We start from the raw sequence: 21,840 nt of genomic DNA on the forward strand, positions 1-21,840 counted from the left end.
AAGCCAAGGAATGCAGGAGGCATCTAAAAGCTGGAAAAATTATAAAAAAAGATTCTCCCCTAAAGCCTCTAGAAGGAAGGCAGCACTGCCAAAAACACGGATTTAAGCCAATTCACATTTTGGATATCTGAGTTCCAGAACTGAAGATAATAAACTTGTGCTATTTCAAGCCACCAAGTTTAAAGTAAGTTGTTTCAACAACAGTATGAAACTAATTTGGGCATGAAGACAAAACTGAGAAAACAGACTACATCTAGACTGCTACATGAATATTCTTGATATTGTTTTGCATCTCAATATAATACATTTTAGAATATTTTACTTCCTAAAATACATTAATCTTAAAGTATATGTTAACCTTTCCTTAAGTCTTACTTTTCCACATCGATATTCAGAAAAATTAACTGTGTTTTCTACATATCAATCATCTTCACGTAAGACAAACAAGCCATGCCCTAAAACGACCTTTCATTTTCAATAATTCCAGAATGGTTCAAAGTTCGTACTATTCTGTAAATTTAGGGAAAAATCAGTTTCAGCCATTTGCTGAAATGCAGACCTTGGTGAAAATCTATGAATGGTGTGCAGCCAATAGATCAAAGGGTTTAAAAATTCAAGATGGCAGGGTGCTTGAGAGGCTTAGTCAGTTGAGCATCCAACTCTTGATTTTAGCTCAGGTCATGATCCCAGGGTTGTGGGCTCAAGCCCTGCATTGATCTTAAGCCCTGCTTAAGATTCACTCTCTCACTCTCCCTCTACTTCTTTCCCCTGCTTATGCTCTGTCTCAAAAAAAAGTTAATTAAAATAAAATCCAATTGTACTATTTCAATCACTATACAAATATGTAAACTATCTGAAAGACACTAAGCTTTCCCTTTTACATCCTAGTTTTGGCTCCATTTATGTACAAAGTCAAGAAAACCAGTTGGAAAAAAAGAATAAACAGTCATACTAAAAAACACAACTAGAAATGCAGTAACGGTCATCTTTAGATGTTAACAACAACAACAAGATGAGAAACAAAAGTCAATAGCTTAAAAGAAAAGTATTCAACATGTTGGAGAGCGAAACGTCACAAACCTAAGAGATAAGAAATTTAAACTGAGGTTTCCTTTTGTTCCTGCAGGCTCAATAATACATGAGTATCATTCAAAAATCGAAGTAGCAATTAAGCTTGCCATCTTACACTGAATTTTCTACACAGAACCATACATTTTCCCTTATTGTTTAAATGGTATATGTATGATATTTAAGATATTCAGGGTAATACTCATTATTTCATATAACATATAAAATTCTACAAAAAATAATGACTAGTAAAATAGAACAGGTACTGAAAATGTTATTTTCTAGGTAATGTTCATGTCAAATGTACTTAATATGACAAGGAACCAAGGTCTACCCACTGAAATCTATACCCTTTCATTTTTTAATACAGTGTTTGTTCTACGTGTGTTAAACTTTATAGTCAATGGATTTGGGTTAACTGCTAGTTTAGAGTATTTTTTTTAAGTTTTTGTACTTACATTGATGGGGGCGGGGGCCTGAGAGTGTGGGATAGAGATAAACCCAGGCAGGCTCTGCACAGTTGGCACAGAGCCCAGTGCAGGGCTCAAACTCAAGAACCATCAGATCATGATCTGAGCCAAAGTCATAGACATTTAACCAACTGAGACACCCAGGTGCCCTGGAGTACTTTTATAATTCATTTAGATGTTTCCTCAGCTTACTTCCACTTTCTTTTCTCATTACGCCCTCAGTGTCTTATGGCCCTCACACTACATACAAAAACTTTATACTCATATACAGATTCCACGTATGTAGTTCACACAGAATTACTTTTCCTTCATAACCATCTTTTACTAATCTATGCACATACTGTTTCCTCTACTTGGAACCCTCTTCTACATCTGCTCAGTTCGATATCCTTTTTCATTGGCTATCTGGGAAGCCTTCCTCAAAGGCACCAGGCAGAGTTCGATACTTCCCAGTTATGCCTTCTTTATTTTGGTATAAATGTATTTGCATTTACCACTCAGAGTTAAAATAAAATAAATGTAAATTGGTCTTCCAAAAATATTTCTGAAATCTTCCCTCCTCTCCAACTCCCCAAAATCATGCCCTGGGGTAAGAAGGAAAGCACATTAAGCATAGTTATCTCTTTCTTTAAGAGCTTCTTTACTTTCTTTAAGTATTAGGCCATCTTAAAACCCAAATCCAGACTTCCTTCCTTAGCTACTACTACATGGCTTAATGTATGTGACTAGCTACAGTGAAATCACCTTCCAATAAATTTATACATTGTCTAAGCATCCAGGTACATTTTTGGTAAACACTGAAAGTAAAATTAGCCCATAAATTATCACTCAGTAATAGATATACCATGTATTCTTTCTTTATTTTTTAATTTACATCCAATTTAGTTAGCATATAGTGCAACAATTATTTCAGGAGTAGATTCCTTAATGCTCCTTACCCAAATAGCCCATCCCCCTCCCATAATCCCTTCAGTAACCCTCTGTTTGTTCTTCATATTTAAGAGTCTCTTATATTTGCTTCCCCTCTCTGTTTTTATATTACTTTTGCTTCCTTTCCCTAATGTTCATCTGTTTTGTATCTTAAAGTCCTCATATGAGTAAAGTCATATGATATTTGTCTTTCTCTAATTTCGCTTAGCATAATACCCTCTAGTTCCATCCATGTAATTGTAAATGACAAGATTTCATTCTTTTTGATTGCTGAGTAATACTACACACACACACACACACACACCACATCTTTTTTATCTATTAATCTATCAACGGACATCTTGGCTCCTTCCATACTTTGGCTATTATTGATAGTGCTGCTATAAACATTGGGGTGCATGTGCCCCTTTGAAACAGCATGCCTATATCCCTTGGATAAATACCTAGTAGTGCAATTGCTGGTCATAGGGTAGTTTTATTTTTAATTTTTTGAGGAAACTCCATACTGTTTTCCAGAGTGGTTGCACCAGTTTGCACTCCCATCAGCAGTGCAAAAGAGATCCTCTTTCTCCACAACTTCACCAGTATCTGTGGTTGCCTGAGTTGTTAATGTTAGCCATTCTGACAGGTGTGAGGTGGTATCTCATTTGGTTTTGATTTGTATTTCCCTGATGTTGAGTGACGTTGAGCATTTTTTTCATGTGTCAGTTGGCAGTCTGGATGTCTTCCTGGAGAAGTGTCTATTCATGTCTTTTGCCCATTTCTTCATAGGGTTATTTGTTTTTTGGGGGTTGAGTTTGATAAGTTCTTTACAGATTTTGGATACTAACCCTTTATCTGATATGCCATTTGCAAATATCTTCTCCCATTCCATCGGTTACCTTTTAGTTTTGCTGATTGTTTCCTTTGCTGTGCAGAAGCTTTTTATTTCGATGAGGTCCTAATAGTTCATTTTTGCTTTTGTTTCCCTTACCTCCAGAGACGCGTTGAGTATGAAATTGCTGTGGCCAAGTTTAAAGAGGTTTTTGCCTGCTTTCTCCTTGAGGATTTTGATGGCTTCCTGTCTTACATTTAGGTCTTTCATCCATTTTGAGTTTCTTAAAGGATGTTTTCTCCCTATTACCTTATTTTCCAGCCAAAAAGAAAAAACAGCACCCTCTTGCTTCTATACTTTTTCTTCTTTTGAAGGGCACCAAGTTTTGGTTCCCTGTACAAGCTTATAATTTATCTTTTCTTATTTGTATGAGAGAGGCCAGGCTCTTCTTGACTTTCACAGGCATGAGATGGAGACTCAAGCCATCAAAACTACCACAAAAGCTTTGAATCTCTAGTTAGTGATGCAGAGAGGCAGGGATTGGTAAGAAATTATTCTCTTGGTGTTGGGCCATGCTCAGCAACAGCCATTCTAACAGCAGTAAAACACAGGACCAATGGCTCCTCTGCTAGTTTCTGTTGCCCATTTTTTAGAAAACTATTAAGTTACCAATATCCTTCTAGAAATAACTTCCTGTTAAGTGAAATTTAGCCAAAGTCAATTTTTATTGCTTTTCACAAGGAACCCAAACCTATACACAAAATACACACACACATGCAGTCTACCCTATACAACCATCCCTAGCATAAATAGCAAACAGAAATAAATTTGTCCCCTGCTTTAGAGAGCTTAGTCTAGCTCTTGACATCATAGTATAACCAGAAAAAAAAAAAACAATGTAAATTTTAGCTCAATGAAGAAAAAGAGCTGTGGTTAGGGCACTAAGACTGCCTCGATAGCAGAACCTGATGAAGCAGAAGAGGAGGGAAATTGGTAAAGGATGTTCACAATATACTATTTAACACCAAGCATTTCGAGATCAGCAAAAAGCACCCTATTGTGGAGCAGGCTGAGGCTTGTTTCTTTTACAGGAAGAGCTAAAAGTCACTATTTTTTCTTAAGGATAAATAGCCCAGGAAACAAAGGAGCCTAAAATACTTCATGCAGTTACTAATACCAAATGTTGTGGCAAAAATCATCAGGGAGGCTTCTCAAGGCTCAATTAAACTTTCAGACTCACAATCCTGCCAAAGGCCACACAGGCACCAGTCTATTTAGAGGTTATAGGACAGAGCAGACATTGCTCCCTGATGAGAGTGCTTACATGACGTTCCCTGGGCAGTAGAACATACAGACGGCTGTTCGGAGCTCTTCTCTCTGCCTTACCAGGTAAGAGCTCAGACACGAAGAAACAAGATCTGGTGAACAGAGCACTTACCCCAGCTTCAAACCTTCATGCCCCAAAGAAACGGGGCCTCTTACACTAACTTCACAGCCACTGCTTTCAGAATTCCCACAAAGGACATGCCATCTATTAATCACTGTACTCCGGAACCCTAGAGCTACGTACAGCATCCCATCACGTACTTTCAGGTGGAGCCAAGATGGCGGAGAAGTAGGGAGCTCTGTAATCTCCGCCCGCAACTATCAAACCGAGAAGGACTAAAGCCCCAATACTCTGGTCTGCAAGAGTGGGAGGGGCACACACGGAAACCTTATAGATGACAACCATCATGGACTTTCAGTCCATTTAATAATTTCTCCCAGTCTAAATGAGTTTACCGACCCAGAACCAGTTTTCAGCATAAGCGGTATTATCTAGTCACTTAACCACTCAGGATCCAGTAAAATAACACAAAAAACAAGATCAAATTGGCATGTAGGTAGGAAAGGGTTTCAGAAACCATTTTCCAATGGCCAACTATTGATAATATTCAATGTTGCTGCCCCTGTATGTATTAATTCAGTTAGGCTGTATTATGCCATAATAACAAGCATCCCTAAAATCTGTTAGTTGAAAACAGCAAAGAATTATTTTGTACACATACAGTGTAGACTAGTGAGCGCCCATGCTTCATGTCTTCCGCACTTGGAGACCCAAGCTGATGGCGGCACTACCATTTACATTATCTCTACTCACTATGGCATCTGGTAACGGGAGATGCAGAGGAACTCCTAACCCTTCTACCCATAAATGATACACTTCTATGTGTGTTTAATTGGCTAGAAAAAGTCACATGGGCATATCTAAATTCAAAGGTTTTCCCAGTTTTAGAAACACAATACTGATGAATAGTCATAATGTCTACCATCATATAAAGCAGACCTAATTAAAAAAAAATGATTTTATGAATTTTATTTCCAAAATATTAAAAACATGAGCATGGGGCCCTTTTAAGCATTAGAGTCTTCTCTGCATCCAGAGGAAACACAATAAAGTAGCAGATAAATTACCTAATTTAAGTTCTTCATGATTACCCCCACAAATGTATTACAGGATGTAGAAAGGTAGGTAATTTTCACAACTAACATTGGAAAAATGACAAAGCTGGACAAGTCTGTCTGACTCCAAGGCCTCTTTCCTTTTCAAGACAGCACAATGTACAGGGAATATAAAATAAGTGAAGAGTCACAGGGCAAACTCCACCACAGCATCGAGAAGGTTAGGAACAATAAGGGGCCATGAGAGGTCCAGTCAAAGAGCAGAGGCTTTAAAATAAGGAAGGAATGGTCAGTGGAGAGAACTGTAGGTCCAATAAGATGAGGGGTCCAAAGTGTCCACTGAAGTAGGCAGCTACTAACCCTTTCAGTTAGAGCCACTGCCGTGTTGCCAGACTGCAGTGGCTGAACATGGAAAGTGGTGAAGTGGATTCAATTAGCCTGGATGTGAGGAAACAGAGAAAGGAAAGTGACTAAGAGGAGATAATGTTCAATGGGAAGCTGTTTTGATTAGTTTTTCAGGTAGAAACAATTTAAACACGTTTGAAAGAGAAAGGAAAAGTCAGAGGAAGGAGAGGGAAGGATAAGGGAGTGGAGGGAAGGGAAGGGAAAATGGAAAAAAATAGGGGCACCTGGGTGGCTAGGTCGGTTACGTGTCTGACTCTTGATTTTGGCTCAGGTCATGATCTCACCTCGGAGCCACACTGGGCTCTCTGCTGTCAAGGAGGAGCCTTTTTGGGATTCGCAAATGCAGAGCGGGGACAGAGAGAGAAATGAAGGAGCGTACTAAGCACATTACACATCTGAGCTTACACGGGTATTAACTCATTCAGCTGAACACACACCCAGGAGCAGGTCGGAGGAGGACCAAGCACCGGGGTAACAGAAAGTGCAAGTTGAAAGGCTGTACGTGCAGAACCAGTGTTTGAGCCCAGGTAGTCCGCCTCCACAAACCACACTAATCCGCTCAGCTACCGTCTCCTTGACATGCGACTGAGATGAGGAAAAGACAGAAAAGCCACCACCTCCCTTGAGATGCTGAAGAAGACGTTCATGGTGCAGAGATGCTTGTGTTTGGGCTTGGATGGAGGGAGTGCCTCAGGAGAGGCGTGAGGCGAGTTCAGGGCATACTTGAATCATAAGCGTTTATTCAGTCAAGACACCGTCAGAGTGCTTTGCTGGATACATACTATTTTGACTAACTTACTGCAATCTACATTATCCTCTTTTCTTAAACTAAGAGACAAAACAAACAAAAAACCTTGTTTGGACAAAAATTCTAATGTAAAATATGAAGTGTTAAATTTATTTTTTCCTTTTGTGAGGAAAGTCTCAGAAGTTATATAAAATGATTACAAAAATAGAAGGAAAAAAGAAAACAGACAAAAAATACATATCTGTACACCTATAACTAAAACTTTATTTCTTCCCTATAGAAAAAGCTCTTATGGTCCCTTATTCATTCACCTATTCAATTTACTGAGCCCCAACTTGTGCTACACAGCAAGCATCGCTGTAGGCCCTAGGGCTTCGGCAGTGAACAAAACAGACTGACTCTCTCTCTCTCTCTCACACTCACACACACACACACACACACACACACACACACACACCTCATAGAACACACAACTAATTAAGAGGAGACATTAACTACCTTATGTAAATACCTTATGTAGCAAGTGAGTATTCCAGGGAAAAATAAAGCAGAAAAGAGGACAGAGTACAAAGCGGGAAAGGGGCAATTACGATTTTAAATAAGATGGTCTGGGAATGACTGAGAAGATGGTATCTGAGCAATTGTTGAAGGCAGGGGTGGAGGGGACACCCAATGGACATTTGAGAAAACCATGTTCAAAGCAGAGAAAAGAGCCCAAGCAAAGGTGAGGTGGAAACGTGTCTTTCGTTTATGAGCCTCTGCAAAGAGAATGGAGAGGAGAATAGTAGAAGATGAAGTTAAAGATACAAATAGTGGGCTGAAACTCAGGGACCTCTTGGCTATGAGAAAGACGGTAAAACATCAGTGGAATATGAACAGGAGTGTTATAATCTGAATGTTTTAAAACAATCACTCTGACTGCTGTAGAGAACAATCCGGGGGTCTCCAGGGCAGAAATGGGGAAAACAGGGACACGTACCAGCTCTCTTCCAACTGCCCCTCCAGGTTTCCTATCCACCCTGCTCTTTACCCAGGATGCTGAGCAGGATGATCTCACAGGCTGCCGTGTCCCCTGGCTTCCCACGTGGACTCCAGCGGTGGGGAGCACACACAGGATCACAGGGAGGAAGGAGAATGAGTCAGGGTGTTTTCTTCCCCTGCTCCTCCCTTCCAGTTACTCTGGGCTGCCTCCTGTCCTTGGACAAAAGCCACACAGCTCTAGTCCTGTGGTTCTCTCCACCTAAGCCTCTGAATTCTGGTAAGCACTCCCCTCCCTATCTACCTTTGAGCTGAGGGGCCCAATCTTAATGAGACCTTGCACTGTACTCTTTTAAAAACAGTTCTTTTACTAAAAGCTCCTCAAACTATCCCAAGTTAAGTGTACCATCTCTTTCCTGGCTGCACCCTTACTAACTCAGGAGGCCCCGGGAACAGTCTAGGGGGGGACAAAGGTGGCTTAGACCAGGATGTTAGCAGTGGAATGACAAGGAAGTTAGATTTTGATTTGCCAATAGATCTAATATCACATGTAACTCCAGATTTTGGCATAAGCAAACCAAAAGAATGGAATGCCATCAACGGAAATTAATTTCTTAAAATCACAAATCAATAGAAAATATAAGCAAATATACTAGATACTGGAACACAAGAAAAGGAATACTACGGCTTATAAATAAATACAAAGGTGATTAATCTTACCATTAAAGAAATGTAAATTAATATAACCATATAAAATATATAGATATATAATATATAGGAAAATTACAACATAAAAGTAGCAAAGATAAATAGATGGTGATAAATGGTATTATCAAGGATGTCAGAAAAGAAAGAACTATAAAATTCCTCCAAGTATAAAAATGGAGGAATGTAAACCTCTGTGAAGAATAATTTGCCACATCTATCAAAGCCTTAAATATACATATTTAAAAATCCTCTGCTAGGACTTTATCCTACAAACATACTCACACGTTTGCACAAATACATGCACATAAGATTTTTCACTACTGCAGTGTTTATAATGACAAAGAATTAGAAACAACCTAAATGTCCAGCAACAGGAAATAGAAGTTAAATAAATTAGGTTATATACACTAAAATATAAATACTATCAGTATTTTGCAAAGAATGAGGTAAATCCATATATATATGTATATATATATATAAATGAAAAATCTATAAGATTTGTACTATTGGAAGGGGTAGGGAGGAGTCAAGTGCTTAACAGAAATATTGAGTATATTCTTATTTGTGAGTTTTTTTTTTTTAGGGATATACACATGCATGGGAGTAAGAAAATTCTAGAAAGATCAAAGAAATTGTTTCCAAAAATTGCCTCTAAGCAGCCTGATGTGAAAGTCTCCTCTTTTTCATTTTAGACCCTTTTTGGACTGTTTGAAATTTTTTTTTACCAAGTGCATATATTAATTTTTTAATAAACAAAACAGTATATAAAGCCAAATTTCAAAAAAGCAATAAATAATCTTGTGCTGCCTAAAAACCTATGGTGAAGAATACAGAAATATATCTGAACAATACAACCTATCAAAACTGAAGTACAGTTTCATTTTATTATTATTATTATCCTATTTTGTTAGAAAATATATATGCCCTGACTCATATTATTTTGAATCATTGGTGTTTCTCCATTCGTGGTCAAATAAAGCCTATTTACATACTCTTGGGGCTTTCCAAATGTCAGCCATATCGGAAAATACAACAGGGTTTATTTAATGTAGATGATTTCAAATGGAAAAAAACAAATATGTGACCTGATTTCTTTTAAGAGTTAACTTAATGACGGTCACTCATTTTGGCACCAATCTGAGTATCAAATGGAGCAGTCTACATCATGATTACTGTTTCACTAATATTATAATTCCCAGAACTAATGTATTTTAGAACTAGCAGGAAACAACACTGTGGAAAAAAATTAGTTGTCTTAAAATATTCTCTCAAAGCCAGCAAATCAAAATTGTTAAAAAAATTTTTTATAAAACTATTTTGCCAAAACAGACCATATTGTTTCTTTGAAGATTCTCTAAGTTTTTACAAATACAGATAAATATACCAATACAAATGTGTTACAGGATTACATATATTTTATTTCATTGATGTAAATGTAAAACTCAACTTTTTCTTCCCATCTTTCTCATGCTATTTTTCTCCTTTCCACCACAGTCTTGGCTGACACAGAAATTTGTCCCTGTAGTTAAGATTTTAATGTTATCCAAACCATAATGCATGATTTATCCAATAAATTTTGGGTAAGAATTTTTTTTTAAGTCAACCAAATCTACTTGAACACAAAAGATTCCTCAACTGATTTTGGTAGCACAACTCAAGGTTTAGATTATTTCATGATCAGGGAGTTGATGCACAATTGTCAGTGAGTCACATTTCAATATTCTGACAAAGAAAAGGACAAAAAGCCTTGCTCCTTCTTTTCAGAAGAGTTACAAAAACATTTTAATACAGTTTTCCAGATTTCTGCAGATTGACACTATCAGTTTGAAACTGAAGACAACGAAAGCATGAAAATACAATGTATTTTAAGGCTTTTATATATGACAAAATTGTAGGGAAAATAAGTAAGTCTTTTGTCTTCATATAACTTTCCCTGGGGATCTGAAATGCTTATATACATTGTTTTATTAAGTTGTTACATTTAAGCTAAAGTAAATTCTTTCAAAAATTAAATGATACTAAAATAATATCAAATGGGGGAATGAAGAGGTTCAAGACTGCCCTCCCCCCTCCAGAATGTGCCACTTGGCATATGGATTATTTTGAGCTGAAGGCACTTGAGATCCTGTGTACTCAAAAGACTTCTGTCCCTCCCTTAACCACACAGAAGCTAAATTGAGTATTTTCCTCAGAATAAGGGTTATGAACAGAGATAAACTTTATATGAGTGACCCATCAGTGTGGCAGGGCAAACATCTAACTATCAAACATCTGCTTCCTTATAATCACTCCGTAAAATGCATTCCTTTTCTCTGAAATTCCAGACCCCTACCCGCTTTCCCCTTAGTTCAGAATGACGTATTATATACCTTGTTCTGCCTGAATGTCTTCGGAACTTCCATGTCTATATGGATTCCCCATACATTCACCTAGTTAAGTTTGATTTTCTCTCCTGTTAATCTGTCCCCTGTCAATTTGATCCTTAGTCCAGCTAGAAGGACCTTTAGAGAAGACAGGAATTCTTGCTCCCTAACAGGAGGGAAGAAAAGAGGAGTAAAATATTAAATAATATACTTGAAGAAAAAGGGCCACTGCTTCAATATTTACCTGTGGCATCGAATTCGATTGGCTGGCAGCCACGGTGAGAAGACCAGTCACACTTGAGGACTTGCCCACCTTCCACAATCCCAGGCTGGGTAGTGTTTGCTTTGGGCGCTCCCACCAGAAGAAACATCCTGTTAAAATACAAAAGGGAACAGAAGATTTTAAATGGCACAAAGTATAAAAAATAACCTATCATTTAGGAAGAACAATCATTCTCTTGCTATTATCCATTTTTTTTAACCATTCACTGAGGGCATAATCTATCTTCTATATTCATTTGATGTTCTTACATATATATATTATTGAACATAGTTTATCCATGCTAATAACACCTTGTAAGGCAACTTCAGGGTGACATGTCATTTAAAAAATCTGTGCTGGTTAAACTGTACACTTTAAATACATATGGTTTATTATATATCAATTGTATTTCAAAAAAGTTGTTAAAAGTGTGTGCTGACTAGAATCCAGGACAGACATTTTGTTTTGATTTGGGGTTTTTTGAAGTGCTTTTTTGTGTGTGGTCTGCTATAGACTTTCTACATCCTGAATGCTAAACAAATATATATATAAATAATTCTAAAGTATTGTAATTCTACATATTAACTTTTTTCTTTTCAAAAACATATCTTGTTTTAGCACTACTATACTTCAATTTTTTTAAATGACTAACAAATTTCTCTTTTCAGAGGATGAATCTAGTCAATCCTGCCCAAAGAATAGGATCGCTGTTCAATTTCTTATCAGGATAAAATGAGCAGGAAACAAAATAATAGAGTCCAGTTTTTAAATAAAAGAGATCTTTTCATTAGTTTTTTTCTATTCATTCAGAAAAAGAAACGCGTTGAATGACTCTTCCACATAGAGCACAGTGCTGGGCACTGGGGACACCAAGATCAATAAAACCACCTCGGTTCCTTCTCTCGGTGGAGTTTACATTCCCTTTGGGAAGAAATAAAGAACCTGACCAAGAAAATCAGTCATGCTTACAAGTGCTGTGAAGGAAACCAACAACTGGCTGAGAGATTTTCCGGGAACAGAGAGGAAAAGGGCTTTAGATAAAGGAAAGTTATCTAGGATGAATGGAGGGGAAAGACTTACTTTACATAATGAGAAGTTGAAGGAAATTTTCTGTAAAGAAGAAAGAGGAAAGACCTCATTTAGATAAATTACTGAGGAAACTTATTTCTGAATAAACCAAGATGCACAGGATTAGATGGTCACAAAGGAGTGTTCATGAGTTGGGGGGGGGGGGGCGGCAGGTGAGAATGGTGGGATCAGGGAGTGGCAGGAAGAAGTGGATGGGAGCACCCCAGGCAGAGGGACAAAGACCCCCAGCAAGAAAGAGATCAGTCTCCAAGAGTTTCAAGAAAAGAGGTGTGGCAGAGGCAGGAGAGCAAGCAAAGAGCCACATGATAAAAGTGGGGAACTGGGCAAGAACTAAATCAAGCAGGGGCATTCAACCAACATAAAACTTTTGGATTTTATCATAAGATCCATGTGAAGCCTTGCATTTTTTAAAACCAAACAATGACACAATCTAATAAAGAAAACTAAATTTGGTACCTTTTGTAGAAACGATTAAGGAGGGAGGGAAGCAAAATGGAACAAGGAAAGCAGGAGATTTTCAGCAGCCAAGGGAGGAGGTGATAAGTGACCTAGACTGGGGGGGGGGGGGGGGGGGGGGGGGGGGGGGGGGGGGGGGGGGGGGGGGGGGGGGGGGAGAGAAGGAAGTGGGCAGATTTGGGAAGTATCTGGAGTAGAATGAGCAAGAAAGAATAGCTGATGGCTGGAATATGGGGGAAAGGGAAGATTAAGAAATCTCACCCAGGTCTCATTCTGGAGTGCATGGATGGGAGAACCATTTACAGCACACACAAAAAGCCTGAAGAGCCGGAAGTAGAAGGCAGATTAAGTATTTACAGGAAAGCCAAGGATTCAGTTCTCAATGTTACTCTGGAATATCTGTCTGATACCAATGGTGGTCAGGAGCTCTGAAGATAATGTATTGAGAATGTTAACTTAAGAGTAGATGGGTTCATGCAAGGAAACTCCAGAAAGAAGAGAACCAACAGTGAGCTGTGAGGAGCAAGAGCATTTAGGAGTCAAGTAAAGAAAGAGCAAATAGTAGAACAGAATGAGAAGAAACTGACTGAAGTATAAAAGAACACAGGATATAGTTATACACGCTTATTATTTCATTTCCTCATTAAACATCTAGTCAACTTAAGTTCTAGCAAAGAAAATACTTAACTGCCTTTCACCTTTTTTTTTTTAATGTTTATTTTTGAGAGAAAGAGAGAGGGTAAGCATGAGCAGAGGAGGGTCAGAGAGAGAGGGAGACTCAGAATCAGAAGCAGGCTCCAGGCTCTGAGCTGTCCGCACAGAGCCCCACGTGGGGCTCGAACCCACAAACTGTGAGATCAGGACCTGAGCTGAAGTCGGCCGCTTAACTGACTGAGCCACCCAGGCGCCCCATGCCTTTCACCTTTTTTAAAGTTATGAAGAAAGCTACATTTTAGTATGAAATGTACTCATTTTAACTTTTATTTATTAATCTCAATTTCATTTCTTCCGGATGGTATCTGTTAAATCATACTGGGACTAGTCAAGAGCTAGCTGCATGAATGGCTGGCTGTTTTACAGGAATCGTGCTTTCTGATATTTATCTTTAAACTCCATACTCAATTTTTAAAAAAACCCAAAAAATGAAAAACACTGCATACTCAAAATAAAGGCAAAACTCCCAACAGAACCACACCCTGTTTAATAAAGCTTTATGCAGTCATATTTGGCATCAGCAGAACATCAGTGCTGGCTCCTTCTCATCACAGCCAACTTAGTTTTCACTCAGCAGGGGGGGAAAAGAGGCTATGAGTACCAGAGCCCTGACCCCCACGAATAAGAGGGCACTCAGTGTCATCCACCCTCCTTTACTGCAGGGGAGCTGGTTAATAGCTAAAATATTTATATAAGTAAATATAATTTTATATAATAAGTATAAATAATTTTCCATTTCAAAAGGTCAAAAATTTGGCCATACAAATCATAAAACTTCTCCTATTCATCTGGATTAAATGATTTTTTAAATTTCCTTTTATTGTTTATTTATTTTGAGAGAGAGCAAGAGCGAGTGATCATGAGCATGGGACAGAGGCAGAGGAGAATCCCAAGCAGGCTCCACGCTGCCAGCACAGAGCCCCACACGGCCTCCATCTCATGAACCTGAATTGTGAGACCATGACCTGAGCCAAGATCAAGAGTCAGATGCTTAACCAACTCACCCACATGCCCTGGGATGCAATGATTTTTGAGCCCATGACAGGGAAAAGAACATTTCAGACAAGTCTATTTTTCAGGGTCTACACCTGAAAAGGCATACAGTCAATTCCTGCAATAGTCCTAATGACCATAATACAAGCACAGGTATGCATATGATTTCAGTGCCGTGGATAACAGCCAGGTTCAGGAGGAGGACCAAGGAGACGACTCTCAGAATTTGCCTAGAAATCTGCAAGAAAACTCATTTCTGGACCATTATCACATTGCACATTATAGAATCTTTTATAATTTTTATCGAAGCTATTCCTCCTTCCTTATAAGTAATTGCTTCCTTGACGTGTGGCTGGGTGGCTCAGTTAAACATCCGACTTCAGCTCAAGTCATGATCCCACAGTTCATGAGCCCCACGTCAGGCTCTGTGCTGACAGCATGGAGCCTGGAGCCTGCTTCAGATTCTGTGTCTCCCTCTCTCTCTTTGCCCCTCCTCTGGCTCACACATCTCTCTGTCTCTCTCTCTTTCTCTCTCTCTCTCTCTCTCTAAGGTAAATAAGCAGTAAAAAAAATACTAATAATAAAAATAAATAAATTGCTTCCTTGATAGTAGGAGACTCTAATTTACTTTTGTGCCTCGCACATAACAAGCACTCAAGAGAAGTTTTTTAAATTGACAGGTGAGAAAGCCAGTAAATTCGATAATTACAGGTTTCAATCTTAAAAAAGCACTGTGTAAATAACCATTTCCACAACCACCAACTCCTTTAGAATCCAGAAACCATCGTCTATTAAACATCCAGTTATTTAAATTACCCTTATAAGAATTTATTTATGTAACATGTTTCTTCTTAATTTTGGATTTCAGATACTTCCTTTACTTGGGCACTATCAGCCAGAGAGGGCTGGAAAGATCTTAGTGGCACAGACTAGAAAAAGACAAGACAGCAAAGGCAGAAAGACAGAAAACAAGGGCAAAGATAAAAAAGGAGATGCAGCAGAAGAGTTCTGAAGGAAAACTGTACTCCACTGGTAGCACAAAGTTCACATTCCTTGGATAAGACCACGCACAAGGCTGCTGCTTTTCACCCGACCATTTGCACGTTGCAGGCATGAAATGATGGGTAATTAGATGTACTAACATGGGTGCTCATCAGGTTTTCCTAAGCATACCTTCATGTGCAGTCTTGCACATTGGTGAAATGCCACAGAAATGGTAGAATAATACAAAAGGAATGTGTAAGCACTGTCAATTTCTAAATGCTACGTTAATGGGGGAGTAAAAAGCTGAGGAACACAAGTACTTTGTCCAAAGTGTCAACATGATATTTAAGTTACTTTTAAAGAATATTATAGAAAGTTTTTAAAAAGAAAAATGGAGAGATGGAGAAAGTGCCTTAGACAAATGTTAAGTCCTAAGAAGGAGTTGTATAGAGAAAAATTAAATATTTATAGAGAATAAAAAGGATAAAAGATGACATTTGAGAAAATTATAGAATATAAAAGCAACATATAATACAGTAAAACAAAAGTCCTGTTGATGTATTAGGAAGATGAATTTTATGTCATGTAATTTTTTGCTATAACAACACAGCCTGCTAAAAATGCCTTATAAAAATTAAGTAATTACTGAAGTTCAGCTAAGAATGTCTAATTAATGTCTACAATAGCTTAATTAGGTTAAGAGAAGTGACATAGCTGAAAAAAATCTGGCAATATAAGCAGCAATATCTAATAAGCAGTCTGATGCTATAGGTTACAATTAGCCAATATAAATCAATTGAGAAAGTCACACTTAAATGCTTTGCGCCTCAGTTTCCTATATAACAATGCCCATTATGATTACTTTTAAAAATTCTGAATGTGGATAGAAGACAAAAATAAACTTGGAAAATCTGAAAGCATCATAAAAATACAAGATTTTGGAACAAGAATTAAAAACAACAATGAATAAACTACTCTAATAAAGTAGGAAACATAAAAGTTAAAAGCTATTTTCAAAAGGCTTTCCTTTCCTCAGTTTCCCTGAAGGATCATTAATTAACTTAAATGCAAGATCTCCCGAGTGGAAAAAGGAAGAAGGGTACAAAATAGGGGACTTGCAACACTTCCTGACCAGAGTGGGGAGTCAGGGAAGACGCGTAGGGTCGGCTGGAGCTGACAGAGATCTCACTGATGAGCCCCGAACTCTGAAGCTGAGCAACTTAGTTTTGTACGCCTGCGGCCTCCTAGCAGCCTCCATCTCCCTCCCAAAAGTTGGCCCCAGTATCAGAATCCTTATCCTCACCATTTTGGTCAAATGACTGGAGATATTTCCATCACAGGACTCCAACATTAAGGTTAACATACATTAGCAGAGTATTAATTAACATCATGCCCTAAGAAACTCTGAAAAATAAGGGTAGAGTGTGTTGGGGAGGAGGAGAGGAAGAAGAAAGACAGACGGAGTGGGGAGAAAGTGACAGAGAAGGGGCGTGGGGGAAGACCGAGGATGGAGGGGAGAAAAAAAGAGGAGATGAGGAGAGAGAAGGAAGAGGAAGCGAGACAAGAGGATCAGAGAAACCAACCAGGAGGATGCCCTTCGGATGCACTTCCTATCCAAAGGAGACACTAAGGGCAGCTGCTCTGGGGACTGTGACCTTCGCTACCAAGGAGAGGCAACCAGCCAAACAATGACAAGTACATTTTTTAAACCCTCCAAATGAACTAAGTTATTTGGCTGCTTCAGTACTGACTTCTCCAAGATAAAGCAGGTCTAATCTATCTGGCTGACTCCGGGCTAACCAATGAATGAGCCTTCATCAAAAGCAACTTTTGAAAAATTATCATATACGTATACAGAAAAAAATGTGTATAAAATAGCATGAGTGTTTTTTCAGAGCAGTAATTTCAGTCTCAGATTTACTTCTCATTAAAAAAAAAGTGCTGTAGAGTCAATATTTACATAACATGAAAGAGGCACAGTAACTGTAAATTCTACACATTTTCTCTTTTCTTTTACAATGTCCTATAAAACCTGGGTTTTAACCAGGAGTAATCAACATAGAGCTTGCTTTTTAAATTATATGGCTATGGTCTACATATGTGTATTATTTATGATCAGAATAAACAACCAGCATAGCCTGATCTACAATAAGTTCACAAAAATGAGCCGGCATCACACCGTGCAGGGTTATGAAGATGGTTACAGCGGTGAGGGGAGATACTGTGCATAAACACTGAGAAGTACACGCAAGGTGTGTCAGGAAAAGGGGCTTCTTCCAGGTTCAGAAGTCTGGACTTTCTCTCTGGCCACAGACACACTGTCGAGGAAATTTTAGTAGAGAACTGGATCAACAAGATGCTTCGGAAAGGTGAAACTATTAGAAACATGTAAGATCTAAGAGCCAAAGGATGGGTAGAGGGATGAGGATCTGAGTGTCACGGACCACACTTCTGACTAAGCTGAAATCAAGGAGCTGAAGTCGAGGTAAAAAGCAGAGATGAATGCAAGAAATATTAACAAGGAAGAATTTCTAGGACCTTTTGTCTGGTGACTAATCACTGACTAATATTAGGGGACTACAGTAGGAGAGACAAAGAAAAATAGAAAATGAGAGGGAGGAATACGAAATGATTCCCAGGGCAACAGAGAAAATGATGGGACCATAAATAGAAACAAAGGTGCAACTGACATCACCACTTGGTGAAAAAGAGCTCCATTTTAGTTGAGGTAAGATGGGCTGGTCAAGGAGGAATGATCCACAGGCTGTTGGAATATGAACTCGAAGCTCTATTTTTAAATCCAAGATGCTGCCAGGGCAGCAGTTTTATTTTAAAAGTTTTCCAGGTGCTGCAAACAGGAAGTTAGAATTGAGAATGTGCCATGGGACCTTCTGCGACCAGGGCGCACTCACCACACCTTACCTTGGGGTCACAGAAACACGAAGTAACTGTAAACAAGCTTTCATTAGTATTTAATGGGGGAAAAGGCAAGAATTCTAATCCAGTGTTGCTCATTACAGCATTTTGTAAAAATAAATATATATGTAAAATGAGAAGTGCATACATTATATTTGAAGAATAAATAAGAAAATCATCCAATTACTGTCTTCTTAAAATTTTAAAAATCTGGGACACCTGGGTGGCTCATTTGGTTAAGTGTCTGACTTCAGCTCAGGTATGAGATCAGGGTTCATGGGTTCGAGCTCCGCATCAAGCTCCCTGCTGTCAGTGCAGAGCCGCTTCAGATCCTCTCTCTCTCTCTCTCTCTCTCAAAAATAAACAAACTTATATTTTTTAAAAATTTGAATCCTAAAATTACATGGACTTTGAATTTCCTACCCTGTCTTTTGATCCCAACTTGCCCCTACCTCACACCAATCCACTCCAACAAATGAATCCTGAAAACCCCTGGGCCTCAGTGTCCTCATCTGTAAAAATGAGTTCATCTGCTTCCCTACGTCCCCTGGTGGTTTGTGCTATAGAGTGAAGTGAGGTATCATAAGTAAAAGTGCTTTGTAAGTTATAAAATAAGCTAACCAACATAAGATAACATTATCCTAATTAAACCTAAGGTGCGATTTTTAATTTCTCCAATTATTCCCCCAAGTAAGTTTGGCAATATAGTCACTGTAAGTTTATTGCATATAGGGGGAAAAATACAGAATGCTAACTTTTTATTTTTCATAATTCTAAGTCACAATTTTGTGACTTTTCACTTTAAACCTAGGACTCATTATTAAAGGGATTTCTGGAGGAGTCATCTTAATATTTGTCCTTAGTAGTTTTCCTTTTCTTTAATAAACAGTGATTCATTAGTTTTCACAATAATATGGAAAGAATTCAATAATTTTTATAACAACAAAAATGAGACATAAAATTCTACAGTTTTCTGGGGGTATTTAGACACCAAAAGAAACCAGAAGCAATGGAAAGAGACTTCATTACTATTGCTTCCTCATTGATCCAGGGATTCTTCTTTGAAAAGAAAGGAGTCTTTAATAAACACTTTTTTATTTGTGAATATTTTTTTCTTTTATAATTTTATAATCACACTAAATAACAACAACAATAAATGCAGCTGCTAATCTAAATGACATCCGTATGTACCTTGGATTCCAATGCTTGCTAAATTTAAAAGTATCTTTTACAAAACTAAGCATAATTTTACACTAAGCTTTGTTAAATCTGAAAAGCTAAGAAGAAGCTTTTGTTTATATGTGTTTCTTTTTTTAATCTCAAAATTGATTTTTTTTAAGGTAGGCTACACCTACAGCTCACTAGTCTATCAGTAATGAAGTCACTGATGAAGATTTCAAAATATCATATGGAATCAAAGCAAGTTCAATTTTACCTCACCATTGAAGGCTCACATGAGAGGTCATGTCACCTGTGGGTTCAGAATATATTCAGTAACTACAATGATCAGTCGAAGATTAGCCATCCACGTTTGCAACCTCTCAGCCATATCACTGCATTTTCCATAGTAACAACACTTAAAAATTTATCATCCTGTCATTATCTTTATACCACTAAACTCAGAGTTTCCACCTGTACCATTTGCAAAACATTCTATCAGCTCTGAAGTATTTAAGTGCTAACTCTTGCTAATTTAAGTACCTACACTTGTCAAAAGACAATATATTTTCTCAAAACTACTAGAATTTCTATACCAATTAAAGCTAAAAGAGCACCGCTGAGGACAACTAAAATCTGTACCATCAAGGCATACCCTTTAAACTATCTGGAAACAAAAGAACTTTTCAATAACAGATAAGGCTAACAGAATAATTAGATCAAATGAGAAGGTAGTAAATGTTGCCCAAAGTTAGTGATCATATTTTATCATTTTGGAAAATTTGTGCTTACGTCTAGATAGAAAGCAGTAAAACTGAAGACAACAAACAAAACTGAGTTCACCACATAAAACAATGCCTAGTTTCCACTAACTTGCTTCCATGCTATCTACTGCTGCAAGGGATGCACCTTTGATGACATCAACACTCAAATTATCAACACCTTTGATGATCGACACTCAGACAATAAGAATAAATCCTGCTGAGTGTTCTATTAGTCATGAAAAAAATATTTAGATCACTCTCAAATTAGGCACATATAAGTTGGAAAAATGGTCCTGTCAAAGTACTGGTCATCAAAATTATACCCCTTCCCCTGCCTCAAAAATAATACCTTCAATACAGAGAAAACAGAAAAGGGAAAAAATGTTGCCATTTCTAAGAGCCCTAAGAATAGTCTTCCCTCCTCAAAACAGGATTTAAACATCAGAAGACATCGAGGGAACATCAGCATTTCTAACGCTAATATGAGGGTGAGGTTGTACGAATGATGTCAGGCTCGGGAAAGTCAGAGACAACTTTGAATCCAACAGTGACATGAACTCTGTTACAAATCCTGACGGCCTTCGCAAAGGCGAAAACGTTGGCAGTTTGAAAACATTACTGAACTCTTAAATACTGCAGTATTCCAACGACCCGCAGTGAATGAAAACTCAGCAAACACCCTTGTTCTTTGTGAACAATGACCTAAATAATGAATCACTATAAAAAGAACACATGACACATTCAATTCATCCGTTCGCCCGCAAATGTGCAAAGGTCTGACGGTACCAGAGCCAAGACACAATGAGCCTACTACGACACCACGGTCATTTTAGTCGTTAGAAAGTCTGGAAAAGGAGTAAACCAGAAACCGAACCCGACCGCGGGGCGGAAGGGGGGCAGGGGCCGTGGAGTGTGTGAAGCGGGCCTCGGGAAGGCGAACTGGTACCGGAGAAAGAAGTTCGGGAATGAGCCTGCCCAAGCCCGAGACGCCAGCGGGGGCGGCGCGGGGTCCGCGGGACCAGCCTTTGTTGCTTTCCCACTTCCCCCGAACCCGAAGCGCAAGTCGGCTTCAAAGCGGTCCGCGCGGGGCGCGGGAGGGGGGAACGGAGACGAGGTGGCGGGTGCCGCGGCGCTTCTCCTCCGCAGACCTTGGGTCCACCCGGAACCCGACCCCGCTGGGGGTGGGCGGTGCGGGCGGCCGCCGGGACCTCTCCCAGACCGTCTCCCCGGGAAGCGCGGGGTGGGCGCGCGGCGGGGGAGGGGGCTGACTCCCAGTGCGGCCACTTACGAAGACGCGCTGGGCACGAAGAAATCCACCGCGAAGCCGAAGTAACTCCCCTCGGGGCCGGAGTATTCGGCGGGACTGTCCACGTCTAGGTTGAAGGCGCCGCAAAGAGGCAGCAGGAATCCGGGAAGAAGGAGCAGGAGGCGGCGCGGGCGAAGGCGCAGACGCCGCCGCGGCGGAGAAGCCATCGCCGAAGTGCGCGCGGGGCGCCGAGGCCGGAGCCGCGGTCACCCCTCCCGGAGCGCGCGCGCCGAAACTGGCCGGCCACTCGCTTCGCGGCGACTCCCGTACTG

At 39.2% G+C, this 21,840-nt stretch overlaps 1 protein-coding gene across 2 annotated transcripts in view; it reads right to left on the reverse strand.

The window, feature by feature from the left end:
- ITGAV (integrin subunit alpha V) overlaps window positions 1–21,834 on the reverse strand; it is an 88,849-nt gene extending 67,015 nt beyond the window's left edge. The window contains exons 1-2 of one of the 2 annotated variants that reach the window (XM_029934280.1): window positions 21,551–21,834; window positions 11,171–11,298 (exon numbers count right to left, since the gene is read on the reverse strand). In XM_029934280.1, coding sequence (XP_029790140.1) covers window positions 11,171–11,298; window positions 21,551–21,735 — 313 coding nt within the window. In that variant the 5' untranslated portion in view covers window positions 21,736–21,834. Of the gene's footprint in view, window positions 1–10,932; window positions 11,116–11,170; window positions 11,299–21,550 lie in introns of those variants that run through there. The other variant, XM_029934281.1, reaches the window with a different exon arrangement.
- Between the last annotated feature and the right edge of the window lie 6 nt (window positions 21,835–21,840).

Source organism: Suricata suricatta, chromosome 3 (genome assembly GCF_006229205.1).
Source record: "Suricata suricatta isolate VVHF042 chromosome 3, meerkat_22Aug2017_6uvM2_HiC, whole genome shotgun sequence".
Classification (NCBI taxonomy): domain Eukaryota; kingdom Metazoa; phylum Chordata; class Mammalia; order Carnivora; family Herpestidae; genus Suricata; species Suricata suricatta.